Source organism: Zalophus californianus, chromosome 1 (genome assembly GCF_009762305.2).
Source record: "Zalophus californianus isolate mZalCal1 chromosome 1, mZalCal1.pri.v2, whole genome shotgun sequence".
NCBI lineage: Eukaryota > Metazoa > Chordata > Mammalia > Carnivora > Otariidae > Zalophus > Zalophus californianus.
The window spans coordinates 123,779,254-123,791,725 of NC_045595.1; the positions used below are offsets into that span (position 1 = coordinate 123,779,254).

Genomic DNA, 12,472 nt, shown 5'->3' on the forward strand with positions numbered 1-12,472 from the left:
GCTCATGCAGCAAAAGCGGACACCTGAGGACATTCTGTTGCCTCATACATCACTTACCCACGTCAGGTCTAGCGAGCCCCTGCTCAGACTTACTGGAAGAGTGAAAGAATTTCAGGTGGGGTTTTAGACCATGGATTAAATTCTGACGACTTCTACAGTGATTACAATAACCTGGAGAAAGTTGAGAGTTTGTTTTTCTGTTTTTTTTTTTTTACAAAGAAATATATATACATCAAGTTTTCTAAACTGAAAAGTAGGCTCAATCATTTTTAAAACGAGGCAAGGCTAAAAAATCAGTCACAAATTCTGTGAACAGAAAATGCAGAGCTTTAAGGCAGATGTGAAAAGAGCAAATTTACAAGATGTAGGAAATTTAATGTTTGAAGATAAAAGCTTCACATATTTCTGGATAGGAAGAGAAATGAGATTTCTTCTATGAAAAGTGAAGGACGTCTGATAACTTTTCTTTTTTCTTTATAACTTGGCGTTATGTTAGAAACGCTGAGTCATTCAGCTACCACCAGAAGTATGAATTGTGGTTGTCATGACTCCTTATGTGAATAAAACAATAAATCTGTTCCCAAATGAGGGCAACAAAGCCACAAAATGGCAGGATATCGAATAGGGTGATATAGCTCCTAGGACTCCATTCCAGAAAGACCGGTTTTAAAGACTGGTACACAGTATCCAGCAGCGGAAGGATGGAACGTCACCAAGATACATTCTAGCAAAGACCAAGACTTACTCGAGACACTGTCAATGCTGCTGATGCTATCTGCATCCTGCAGGTGGTGCCTGTGGAGCTGCCTGTAGAGGCTAAATTTAGAGAACTTTCTGGACTTTCCCACTCCTTTCAGTTTTGAATCCATATCATCAGCACTCTTCATGGAGGGCAGATTTTTACTAGATTCATTTTTATCTTTGAGGCTCAAGGATTCCATGGACTCTGTTGTTTCAGCCTGAGAAAATTATTAAAAAAAAAAAAAAAGACAGGGCATAAGATATGCTGCAATGCGATCCTTTCATTCCAGTTGAGCTGAGGCGTCAAGTTCACATACGATGGAGGCTCTCTATCGGACACCCGATAATGGGTGAGGTCAGCCCCAGGTCAGTGAGCTGTTTCAATGCTAGCAAAGGGATACCCGGCATTCCATTGTAGTTCCTCCTTCAGTAGACCAAATTCTTGAAATTTCATACCAGCTAACCTTTTTATCTCAAACACACTTACATGAGTTATATTCACTGTTGAGCAACTGAACTTCTGCCTCTGATAAATGTTAAGTAGTGCTTCTTCTGTCAATTATTTTCCTGGCTACTTATTCACTAAATCTTTTTTTTTTTCCAGAAAAGTCACCAACATATCCAGCAGTAAAATAAGATGGAGCCCATCAAAATTTTTAATAAGTGTATGGATATGTTGGCAACGGTTAGAGTTGAAACAGTAAGTACTGCAATACGGATCTAGGCATATGGGTATTTTGGCAGCACCTGATTTGAAAGGTACTTTGAGAAGTTATTAACTTCCTGTATTCAGAAAGAAGTCCCTCCAGGACTCCAGACTGACCTAGCCTCTATTTGCATGTCTTTAAGTAGGAAGATTTCAAAAGCCTTGGCAGGTACTTGTAATAAGGCTGCTGATTTAACTTAAAACCCAACTGACACATATTTTTGTTTATGAACTTTTTTTTCCAAATAGGAAATGAATCTTTCGTTTAAATGGAAAACAAAGGAGCTGACTGTGAGCTGGCAAATGCACTATCGCATCTCTTTCCTCTTATAAGGAAAGAAACAGGGATCAAGAGATGCAAAGTTATAGACTTGCTAGATGGTATTTGAAACCAGGTCTGTCCATCCAGAAATAGGCCACTCCTCATTCAACCACTCAGTAAGTCATGCTATTAACACATACTTCTACAAACTCTGTACCTCTTAGGCAGTTCCATAAAGGAGAAACTTACTGTGAAGGAACCCAGAGACGATCCTACGGTGATGCGCTTCACACTACCCACGTCTGTGAGTCTGTGTTCATTGTCATCCCACCTTCCGTAGGCCAGGTCGATCCCACCCACAAAGGCCACTGACTGGTCGATGACAACAAGCTTCTCATGATGGGCCCACAGATACACGCTGGATGATACATGATCTGGGTGCCTCATCACCTTGGGAGGGGAAAAAAAACCCACCTGAAATGCACTTTTTAAAATGTCCTTCATGTATAATAAAAGAGATCTGTTTTCTCCCCTGAATAGCATTGTCCTTCCTCCCTCCCTTCCCTCTTTCCTCCCTCCCTCCCTCTCTCTCTTTCTTTTTCTGTTTTGCTTTAGTTTTCTTTCAAGAGTTTATTTAAATTCAAGTTAGTTAACATACAACGTAGTATTAGTTTTAGGGATAGAATTTAGTGATTCATCACTTGCCTATAATACCCAGTGCTCATTACAAGTGCCCTCCTTAATGCCTATCACCCCATTTACCCCATTCCCCACCCACCTCCTCTCAGCAACCCCCAGTTTGTTCCCTATAGTTAAGAGTCTCTTATGGTTTCCCTCCCTGTTTTTATCTTTTTTTAAAACCTTCCTGTGTTCATCTGTTTTGTTTCTTAAATTCCACACAAGTGAAATCATATGGTATTTGTCTTTCTCTGACTTATTTTGCTTAGCATAATACCCGCTAGTTCCATCCTCGTCATTGCAAATGGCAAGATTTCATTCTTTTTGATGGCTGAGTAATATTCCATTGTAGATATGTGCCACTTCTTCTATATCTATTCATCAGTCGATGGACATTTGGGCTCTTTCCATAGTTTGGCTATTGTGGACATTGCTGCTATAAACATTGGGGTGCATGTGCCCCTTCGAATCACTATTTTTGTATCCTTTGGATAAGTACCTAGTAGTACAGTTGCAGGGTCACAGGGTAGTTCTATTTTTAACTTTTTAAGGAGCCTCCATACTGTTTTCCGGAGTGGCTGCACCAGTTTGCATTCCCATCAACAGTGTAAGAGGGTTCTCCTTTCTCTGCATCCTTGCCAATATCTGTTGTTTCTTGTGTTGTTAATTTTAGCCATTCTCCCCTGAATAACATTTTCTATAATTCAAATACCAAAATGTGCCATGTATATACCAAAGTTCTAATTTCATTCTCAGTATTTAGAAGAGGAAGACTCCTAGTTATTTTTAAGCCTCTCCCTCAGCCCCATACCATACCACATTTTGGGGTAGCTGCCATTTAGCTAGAAATTTGGCCACACAGTTTAGCAAAAGTTAGCTCAACATAATTGTTGATTCTTTTTTCCACTTTAAAGAATTCTGTAACACCTGATATTACCTAAAAAACTCTAAAAATGTTTAACCAACATCTATCTCTGACAGAAGTTTTAATAGGTATATTGATATTTTGGTAGCCAATGAATTAAAATGGCAAGTGTATAGATATAGGATATACATGCTTTGGCAGCTCTTGATTTGAAAGATATTTTGAGAAGTTATTAACCTCCTGCTTTCAAATAGAATTCTTTTTAAATGATCCCAGACTGACCTATTTTTGTATATCTTTAAGTAGAAACATTCCAAAAACTTTGGAGACTACTTTTTTTTAGTAACCTACTTCTTTTGTGTGTGGTAAAATACACATAACATAAAATTTACCATATTGACCATTTTTGAATGTATAGTAGTACAGTGGTATTAAGTACATCTCATATTGTTCACTCATCACCACTATCTCCAGAACTCTTCATTTTGCAAAACTGAAACTCTATACCCTTTGAACAATAACTCCCCCATTCCCTCCTCCCTTCAACCCCTGGGAAACACCATTCTACTCTTTGTCTCTATGACTTTGACTTACATATATATCAATAGAATCATACAATATTTGCCTTTTTGTGACTGACTTATTTCATGTAGAATAGTGTCTTCAAGTTTCATCTGTGTTTTAGCATATGTCAGAATTCCCTTCCGTTTTAAGACTGAAATATATTCCACTGTATGTGCGTACCAATCATTATTGAGAGTGGGATATTAAAGTGTCCAACTATTACTGTAGAACTGTCCATTCTGCCCTTCAATTCTATCCATATTTGCTTTATATATTTTGATGGCCATTATTAGGTGGGTACATGTTTATAATTGCTATATCTTCTTGCTGCTTTGAAACTTTTATTAATATATAAAATCCTTGTCTACTATAAACTTTTCCTATTTAAAGTCAATTTCACCTGATATTAGTACAGACACTCCTGCTCTCTTCCGATTACTATGTACATGGAACATCTTTTTTTTGACCAAATAAAATATATAATTGTTATATATTTTAAGCCTGCCAGAGATTTATTAATTCATTGCTCTGATGTATCTCAGTGACTGAGGAATAACTATTGATAGGCTTTAAATCTTTGGCAAATATCAGATAGCTTTTTTCAAGCTGCTTATTGTGTTTATCTACTTTATTAGTTTTTTTATGCAAGTTGCTATTAAGAAAAAGCTTCTTAAATCCTAGAGGAGCTCTCTGTTGCTATCAGCATCAAGGGATGTCACAAGGAGATCACGTCTCAGAGGTTCCAGAACAATCTTAATGAGGAGCATGGGACCTTGACAGAGCTCCTGATTATTAAAACAATTCTAAGAGGTGTGTTCTTGGCTAAATGATCAGGGTCAGAAATGTGAACTCTGCTGATTCCACCAATACCAGAAGCATAAGAAAGCAGGTATTTTGTTTTATTTCTAAGAAGGATACAATGCTATTTATTCAAAATATACATTAGAGAATTCTACAGATTACACTACTCAAAGCAAAACACATCTGAAAAACTACAGAATAATAGAGAAGAAGTACTGTTCAGAAGGATGAACCTGATACCTTTATGTTGGGGTGTAGACGCATTAAAGTCCTCTTGCTGTATTCACTGTTGATTCCGAGGGCAAGTTCCACCTCTTTGTAGAGCATTACAAAGACTCTCACTCCCTGTTGCTGTCACAAAAGAAAACACAGGGAGGAATGAGAATTTCTGGAAGTAGGGGATGATTTTCTTTTTCTTTTTCCTTCCTGTGTGTTATAATCTTTCTTCTACAAACAAGTATAATAAAATATTTAATGAAAAGTACAAGAAGGTGACACACAAGCGTATCTTAAGATACAAATACCAAAAATAAAAATTTATCTCCCTTCCATTCCTATGACTTGTCATACCAAGAGACGGTATCAATATTTGATTCATTATAGCCAAAAAGCTGAAATGGTAACATCATCTGCTAAAAGTGTCTGATGATCTTACACCTCTGAACATTTTCAAACACTTAACATTGAGGAAAGTTTTGGCCTGATTCGTGTTACAGGATTAGGGTTTTTGCTTTTTATTATACTTCAGTTAGTTGAAATAGCAGTGACACAAAACTCTAATGCAATAAATTATACTAAATATCCCTTAAATGTTTCTGGAGCATTTTAATAGAATTTTTCTTTGCCAAAAAAACATTTAAGTTAAAAAAAATGTCTTTATCTTCAGAGATGAATATACTGATTCATACTCTTAACCCACAATTACATCATTAATGTCTGCTTGTGGAATGACTTCTTTGGAAGTCAGTTTCTCTAACGTGCAAAAATCCCTGATTTTTAACAACAGCACAAAATCAACATTGATCTAACCTTAGGCCCTGGACTTAAAAGAAGACACACAAGGCCATTGTGAGTGTCAAACTAAATCAAAAGTGCCTGGTAAACTTTAACATGCTATACAGATAACATTTTCTATTAATATGAACTATCAAAAAGACATGTCTAACAGCTGGTAGTATTAAAAAAAAAAAAAAACAAACTACTGGGGCACCTGGGTGGCTCGGTTTGTTAGGCATCTGCCTTCAGCTTAGGTCATGATCTCAGGATCCTGGGATCGAGCCCCACGTCATTGGGCTCCCTGCTCATCCGGGAGTCGGCTTCTCCTTCAGCCCCTCCCCCTGCTCATGCTCTCTCCTCTCTTTCAAATAAACAAAACCTTAAAAAAACCAACAAACAAAACCAAACTAGTATTTTCTCCTCCAGTTCTGGGTAATCATAAGGTTTTAGCCTGTACTAAACTGCCCCACACCTGAATGTCGGTCCTCTTCTTCCTGTCCAGTCACAGGGTTCCCTCACCAACATACAGTTCAGAATGTATTCCTCCAGGAAACTCTTACCTTATTTCCCCTCACTTAATGTATGACCTTTTAACTATTTTAGGTTTGCATCCTCAGTATTGCCGTGCAGTTTGCAACATTTAAATTTGCATTCTCTATATCCAGCAGCTCTGAAGGCATTCTGAAACATACCGCATACACCTTGGATAATGAATGTATCTACACCTAGGTACTTAATATCCTAGGGATAAAAGGCAAGAATTTTCCCATGATACAGTACTTTCTAGAGTATTAGAGATACAGGCATACCTAATAAAAGTGGAGTGACAAAGATTAATTTAGTTACAGTTTAAATTAACAATCCATGGTAATTAGGCAGAGGCATAGTTTATAATGGAAATCTGAGTCATTAATTTAAGAAGCCAACTGGGTTGAACACATCTAATTTATAAGAACTGGTTATTACTTTTGCAATGCTATGAACATGTGAAATAACATAGGAGTTAATATTTTTAGGTTGCAGGGTATAAAATCTTGGAGTAAGCCAAATATATATATATAGTTCCCCAATACTGGTCTGCCAGCATGTTTTGGCCCCTAAATCCTTATAAGAACATATCACTTCAGAATACGAACATTCTGTAACATGTGAAAAGTGTATTCATTTTTGGAGGAACATACTATATATATGCTCTAAGCTGCATTCATGAAATTTGAGTACTATAAGACCCATTCTGACTCAAAAAAATAGGATAAAAATATGTATGTCATCTTCTTTCTGGTTAACAGCTTACTTTTGGAACTTGCTTATTACTAATTATAATTATGCAACTATTATTGCAACCAAGTGTGTAAGTACAGATATGATTAAAGAAATAGGAAGTGAAAGTGTAAGCAAGAAATGAACAGATTAACTTCTGACAGTTTTGGCCACTGAGGGCTCTGCAATAAACCACTGATGGAGAGCTTTAAATGAAAACTAGAACATTATTTTCTTCCTCTACCGTTCATATTTACTCTGCTATTTGAATATTTTAGGATTCAGCACTGGATAACAGTGATAAAAAAGAGCCTCCCATTGAAAGATATAGTATAAAGTTTAAAACTCAAAATTGCAACCTAAATTATAAAATGTTACACTTGACATCTTTCATAAATGAACCAAGATGTCAGGTGTAACATTTTATAATTTAGGTTGCAATTTTGGGTTTTAAACTTTATACTATATCTTTCTAATTAGTTTTAAATGGATGAAATTCTGCTTCTCAGGCTTATGAAATTACTATTCTTTTTTTTAAGATTTTTTATTTATTTATTTGACAGAGAGAGACACAGCAAGAGAGGGAACACAAGCAGGGGGAGTGGGAGAGAGAGAAGCGGCTTCCCGCGGAGCAGGGAGACCGATGCAGGGCTCATCATGACCTGAGCCGAAGGCAGACGCCTAACGACTGAGCCACCCAGGTGCCCCATGAAATTACTATTCTTTAAGGACAGTACAGTAGTTGCAATTTAGAAACTGGCCTAAGTCTTATAGTTTTCTATTTACCTGCATAACTAATGGGTTTTTGAAATAATAGAGATGTTAACACTAATGGATTACATTACTACCCTCCATCTATTAACACCTGACATTTTCTTCTTTTTTTTTTTAAATTTTATTTATTTATTTGACAGAGAGAGAGAGAGACAGCAAGAGAGGGAACACAAGCAGGGGTTGTGGGAGAGGTGGAAGCAGGCTTCCTGCTGAGCGGGGAACCTGATGCGGGGCTCAATCCCAGTGGGATCATGACCTGAGCTGAAGGCAGACGCTTAACGACTGAGCCACCCAGGTGCCCCATCTTACATTTTCTTCTATACTTTGTCTTTTCTCCTTGAAATAAATTAACTCCAAAGGAAACAGGGTAGACACTTTTAAGTCTTTTGAGCTTATATACAAAGGACTAATAAGGAAGTAATTGAAGAAAACAGTTCATTTTAGGTAGTTTGGTTTACAATTATTTATTTATATCTACATCCTAATAAATGGTTAACTAGTGACAAGATTTCTATGATCATAAAGCAATAAATTCCTCTTCTTTTGGTCAAGGTGTTACAAGACTATCATAAACTCTAAACTACAGAGGGCAAAGGAAAAATGTTTCTGGACAATGACGGCATTTGCCAGGTCATAATAGTGCAGACTTACACAAAATGTGGGAAATGCTCGTGTAAAATGAAACCCAAATTAGAAAAGAAAAAAGGACTGATGTTAATTCTGTAATTTAAGAAATACACATTTGAAGCATCCATTGTTTTATCAATGCTTTTTCATGACCCTAGGGGAAGTTACTTTTTCTTAGAGAGGAAGAAGAACAGTATTAATAGGGCAAGTAGAAAAATGGATGGCTTTGAGTGGACTTTGTGATGCCATGTTTCTTATCTCTGCTGCAGTCATGTAACCCAGAGGTTAGCAGAATACACTTCATGGTGTAAACACAGAATAAACTTCATGAATCCTGAGTTTTAAAAGATGGAAGTTCTGTCCTCTTTTCTAATTAGTTTTGAATCAAGTAGAGCAGACATAATACTAGACACAGTAGGAATTTTTAGGAGCTTTACATATACAAAATACATGTAAAGACAATAAAAAAAATAAGAATTTTTTATAGTTGAAGTCAAAGAGACTTTTTTGAGCCAGTTTTTTCCTTTAATTATTCAAGGTACTATAGTCAAAATATTTTCTAAATGCAGCCAAGTTTGTCCACTGCTTCAAGATAACTTAACGCATCCCCAGGACAGTCCTCTTTTATCATTTGTCAAGGACTTCCCCAGAGGGCATGATATTTTGGGGAAAATGAAAAGTAAAGGACAAAAAGAAATCATATCCTCGTCATTCAAATGTAAGCAATGTGAAAGAGCACAAATGCTCCTATGCCATTTTTTTTTTTTTGAACGAGTTCTATTTGAACCACAGTTCTCAAGGTTGAAGACACATTTTTCCCTTCCCACACATGCCCTTCTAGCCCACCACTTTGATAAGATCCTGTTTGAATTTTCTGGGTGAAGAGGTGATTATTTGTCTCATTTGACAACCCTGAACATCTTTCCCTCCTAATGATCACTGATTGCAACTCTAGAACGTGTCTTCGTGTCTGTGGTCTAGGACAGAGAGAAACTGCCTGACAACAAAATCCCACCTGAGGACCTAAATCCTTTTCTGTAAGTCTCCAGGTTGCTGCACTTGAAGATTCTTTTGGTGCAGGTCCCATCAGCAATATCATAGGTTTCTAAGGTTGAAATATACACACTGGATACAGGAATACAGTTGCCATAACTATGATGCAACCTAGCTCTCGGGGCAGGGGCAGTAAATGAAGACCTATGGGAAACCCTGGGATGCTGACTTGAGTTGTAATCAGTCTGTAAGTCAAGGTTGCCTTATACTATTTTAAATGGTAACACTGCTTATCAAAAGGCCAAAGAAATAGGAAAAATATCGACTTGGCTATCACCAAAGAAACAAAATATTGTATTTCTTCCCTAAAAACCGCCATTATAAGAGATGTTTGCCTATATCTTGGCTATGAGGCAAAGACACTAAATTCCTCCCCCCAAATCTACACAATGAGATAGAAGGAAAAAGTCTTTATGGACCTTGTGGACCTCTGGGACCCATTAATGTAAGAATAAATGTTATTTTCAAGTCAGTACTTTGTGAAGGTAGTGGGTTTCAGAAACTATTTAAGGGAAACAGTATTTATAAGGATAGAGAAATGTCAATTTACAATGACCTGGGAGGTAAAAATTTATGACCAAAATAATATGGTGTAGCTAGATTAAGGAAGAGCAATTCTGCCAAGTGAACCATAGGAAATTAATATTTAATAGTGTTAGTATTTCCTTAGGAAATTTTTAAAATCATTATGTACAGTTTAAAAATTTCAAGTTTCATGAAGCAGATGAAATTGAAAGGAAGCACCATTTTTGTGCAATAATATTTACTTGGCCATGGTGTTCACCTAGGCCCTCATCAGGGTTTGTGGGCCATAAAAGCAAAGAAAACCCATGTTAGTGATAGAAAAGTCAAGTGGCCAGTAGCCTAAGGGGAAAGCAAACACAGGAGAGCTAACATGACATGGAGGGCCAGGCCTGCAGGATCTACTCCCTGAGCCTGCTCAGGCATTTATTAGCCTTCTGGAGTTTACTCAGATGTCCCGTAGGCACCTCACACTCAAGTCCACTAGAATTTAGCTCCTTGAGCCTGAGTTCTCCCCACTTCCTCCCCCTGCCAGATTCACCTTCCTCATACATCATCTGGATCAGATCATCCCTCCTCCACCAGGCTCTGTTCCCCAGTAGTTCCCCACTTTCTTCTATAAAGTCCAAACCACTGACTTGACTCACAAGCCCCCACGTCTGGCTGCAACTCCCTTTCCAGTGTGATCCCCCATCCTACTTAAGCTAACACTCAGCTATAATCAACGTTGTCACTCTACTGTCACTGACAAAGCCTTCAGAATCCCTGCCTCCAGAATGTTTCCTCACCACATATTCTACACCTAGAAACCTCTTCCTTTCATTTCAAACTGTTTTGCCCATTCTAAATGTCCTAAACTCCTCATATTGCGAGGGACTTCCCCACTAGGGCTACCCAATGGTCTCCTTCCTGCCTTTGAATCTTGGCACTGCCTCTGTACCCAGTTGACTCTTGTGTAGATAGAGTTTTAAGCTCTTTCAGGTCAGGAATCATGTCTTTTATTTATGTACATCCCATATGAAAAGCAAAGGGCCCCGCACATAGCAGGCACTCAACAAATACATGTTGATTGAAACCTACAGCAGTAAAGTGTTGGATAGGTACCAGGAAAAGAGGATTTACTAGTATGGTGACAATTGCTAGGCAAGACTGGAACAACTTAACTAAAATGGGATCTTGAGGACAGATGGGAAAGATGCCATTTTACAGAGAGAAACATGGAGAAAGTTACAGCTCATTCAATATACAGAAAGAAGTTTGATAAGGATAGGACTGAACCAAGTCCTTTAGCAAGCCCTCCATGGGCAGGAATGGAATGCTATTCACATATGGTATCTCTAGTAATTAGTGTAGTACTTGGCTCATAGGAGACACTCAGTAACTGTATGCTAAATTATTTAAGGAATATGCAAATAATGCTTTTCAGGACCAGAATTTCCAATTTTATGAACGGAATTCTTTTGAAACAATGAATTGGACTAGCCACAAAAATGATGCTGTCTGGCAGTACACATGTCTGAAATAAACTTATCAGCTTCTTTTTCCATCAATATTAGCAGTGAGGTCCTACTGTATCTATGGACATCTTCAGAAATCTTAAAGTAAAGGCATGGAGAAAACACACTGAAAGAAGGGAGATATGTGTGTAGGTAAACCAAAAAAGAATATACTTGCTAAATATTTTTTATACCAAAAAGAATACACCCAGAATCTACAGGATCAACTGGAGAGGAAACATTTCCCATTTTACCATGAACTGTCCCAAAACTGGAACCAAAGCAACAACCAGTTCTTAATGTCCCTCCTCTTTGATACTGTTCTACATTAGCTTGACCCCATCTGATTGAAATCATTCTCCTCATGACTTTATATTTTGCTCAAATGGCAGAATAATGAATAGAATAAAATGCTACATTTCATTTCATCCTTTATTATTCAATAATAAAATCTTGTTACATTTTTTTGCCTACAAAATTAACTGTCCATAACTGATTAAAAATCAGAAATTAGAGTTCCTAATATAATCCATGCTGTGAATTAGGCTAAAATATTTATGTAGTCGAAAGTAACAGGAAAAAAACCCGGAACCAAATAAACTTGAAAACGAGTATTCGACTTCGGTCAAACTCTAAAGAAAAATGTTGTACTTACATATGAAGGGCTCTGAAAAAGAAAAGACACTTCAGAGACAATAAACATTTAAAAAATATATCAGCATATGTTTGGAATACGTACTGCTTTTCGTTTGAGAATGCAGTCCAACCTCCAATGATTTCCTTCAACCACTGGACGTTTCAGGAAGATTTCTGGACTCAACCTGAAACCACAAAACCAAGATTTTAAGAAACTAAAACAAAATAGAAAGTTCTGATTGTGTCATAGGAAACAGAGGCAAATTTAGCCCAAATGCCATCATCCACCTCGAGTGTGGTGGGCCATTTAAAGTTCTGCTATGAGTTCACATACAACTTCACCTAGGAACAAGAGCCTCGAGCCAGGAAAAAAAAAAAGAAAAAAAAAATCAATCTGGCTTTCTGTCCTTCTCTCACATGCAAATATATACACATATGCAGATACTATTGATTGCCCAGCCAACAGCCACTCTCCAGCTTCTTTCTTCAGT

The 12,472-nt window shown here is 37.3% G+C and overlaps 1 protein-coding gene across 7 annotated transcripts in view; it reads right to left on the reverse strand.

Annotated features, from left to right (window-relative positions):
- PLD1 (phospholipase D1) overlaps positions 1-12,472 on the reverse strand; it is a 199,711-nt gene that overhangs the window by 73,225 nt on the left and 114,014 nt on the right. For 6 of the 7 annotated variants that reach the window (XM_027583301.2, XM_027583299.2, XM_027583297.2 and 3 more), the window contains 5 exons: positions 12,085-12,166; positions 4,858-4,968; positions 1,959-2,159; positions 746-959; positions 58-171 (listed from right to left, as the gene is read on the reverse strand). In XM_027583301.2, coding sequence (XP_027439102.2) covers positions 58-171; positions 746-959; positions 1,959-2,159; positions 4,858-4,968; positions 12,085-12,166 — 722 coding nt within the window. The remainder of the gene's footprint in view (positions 1-57; positions 172-745; positions 960-1,958; positions 2,160-4,857; positions 4,969-12,084; positions 12,167-12,472) is intronic. The other variant, XM_027583298.2, reaches the window with a different exon arrangement.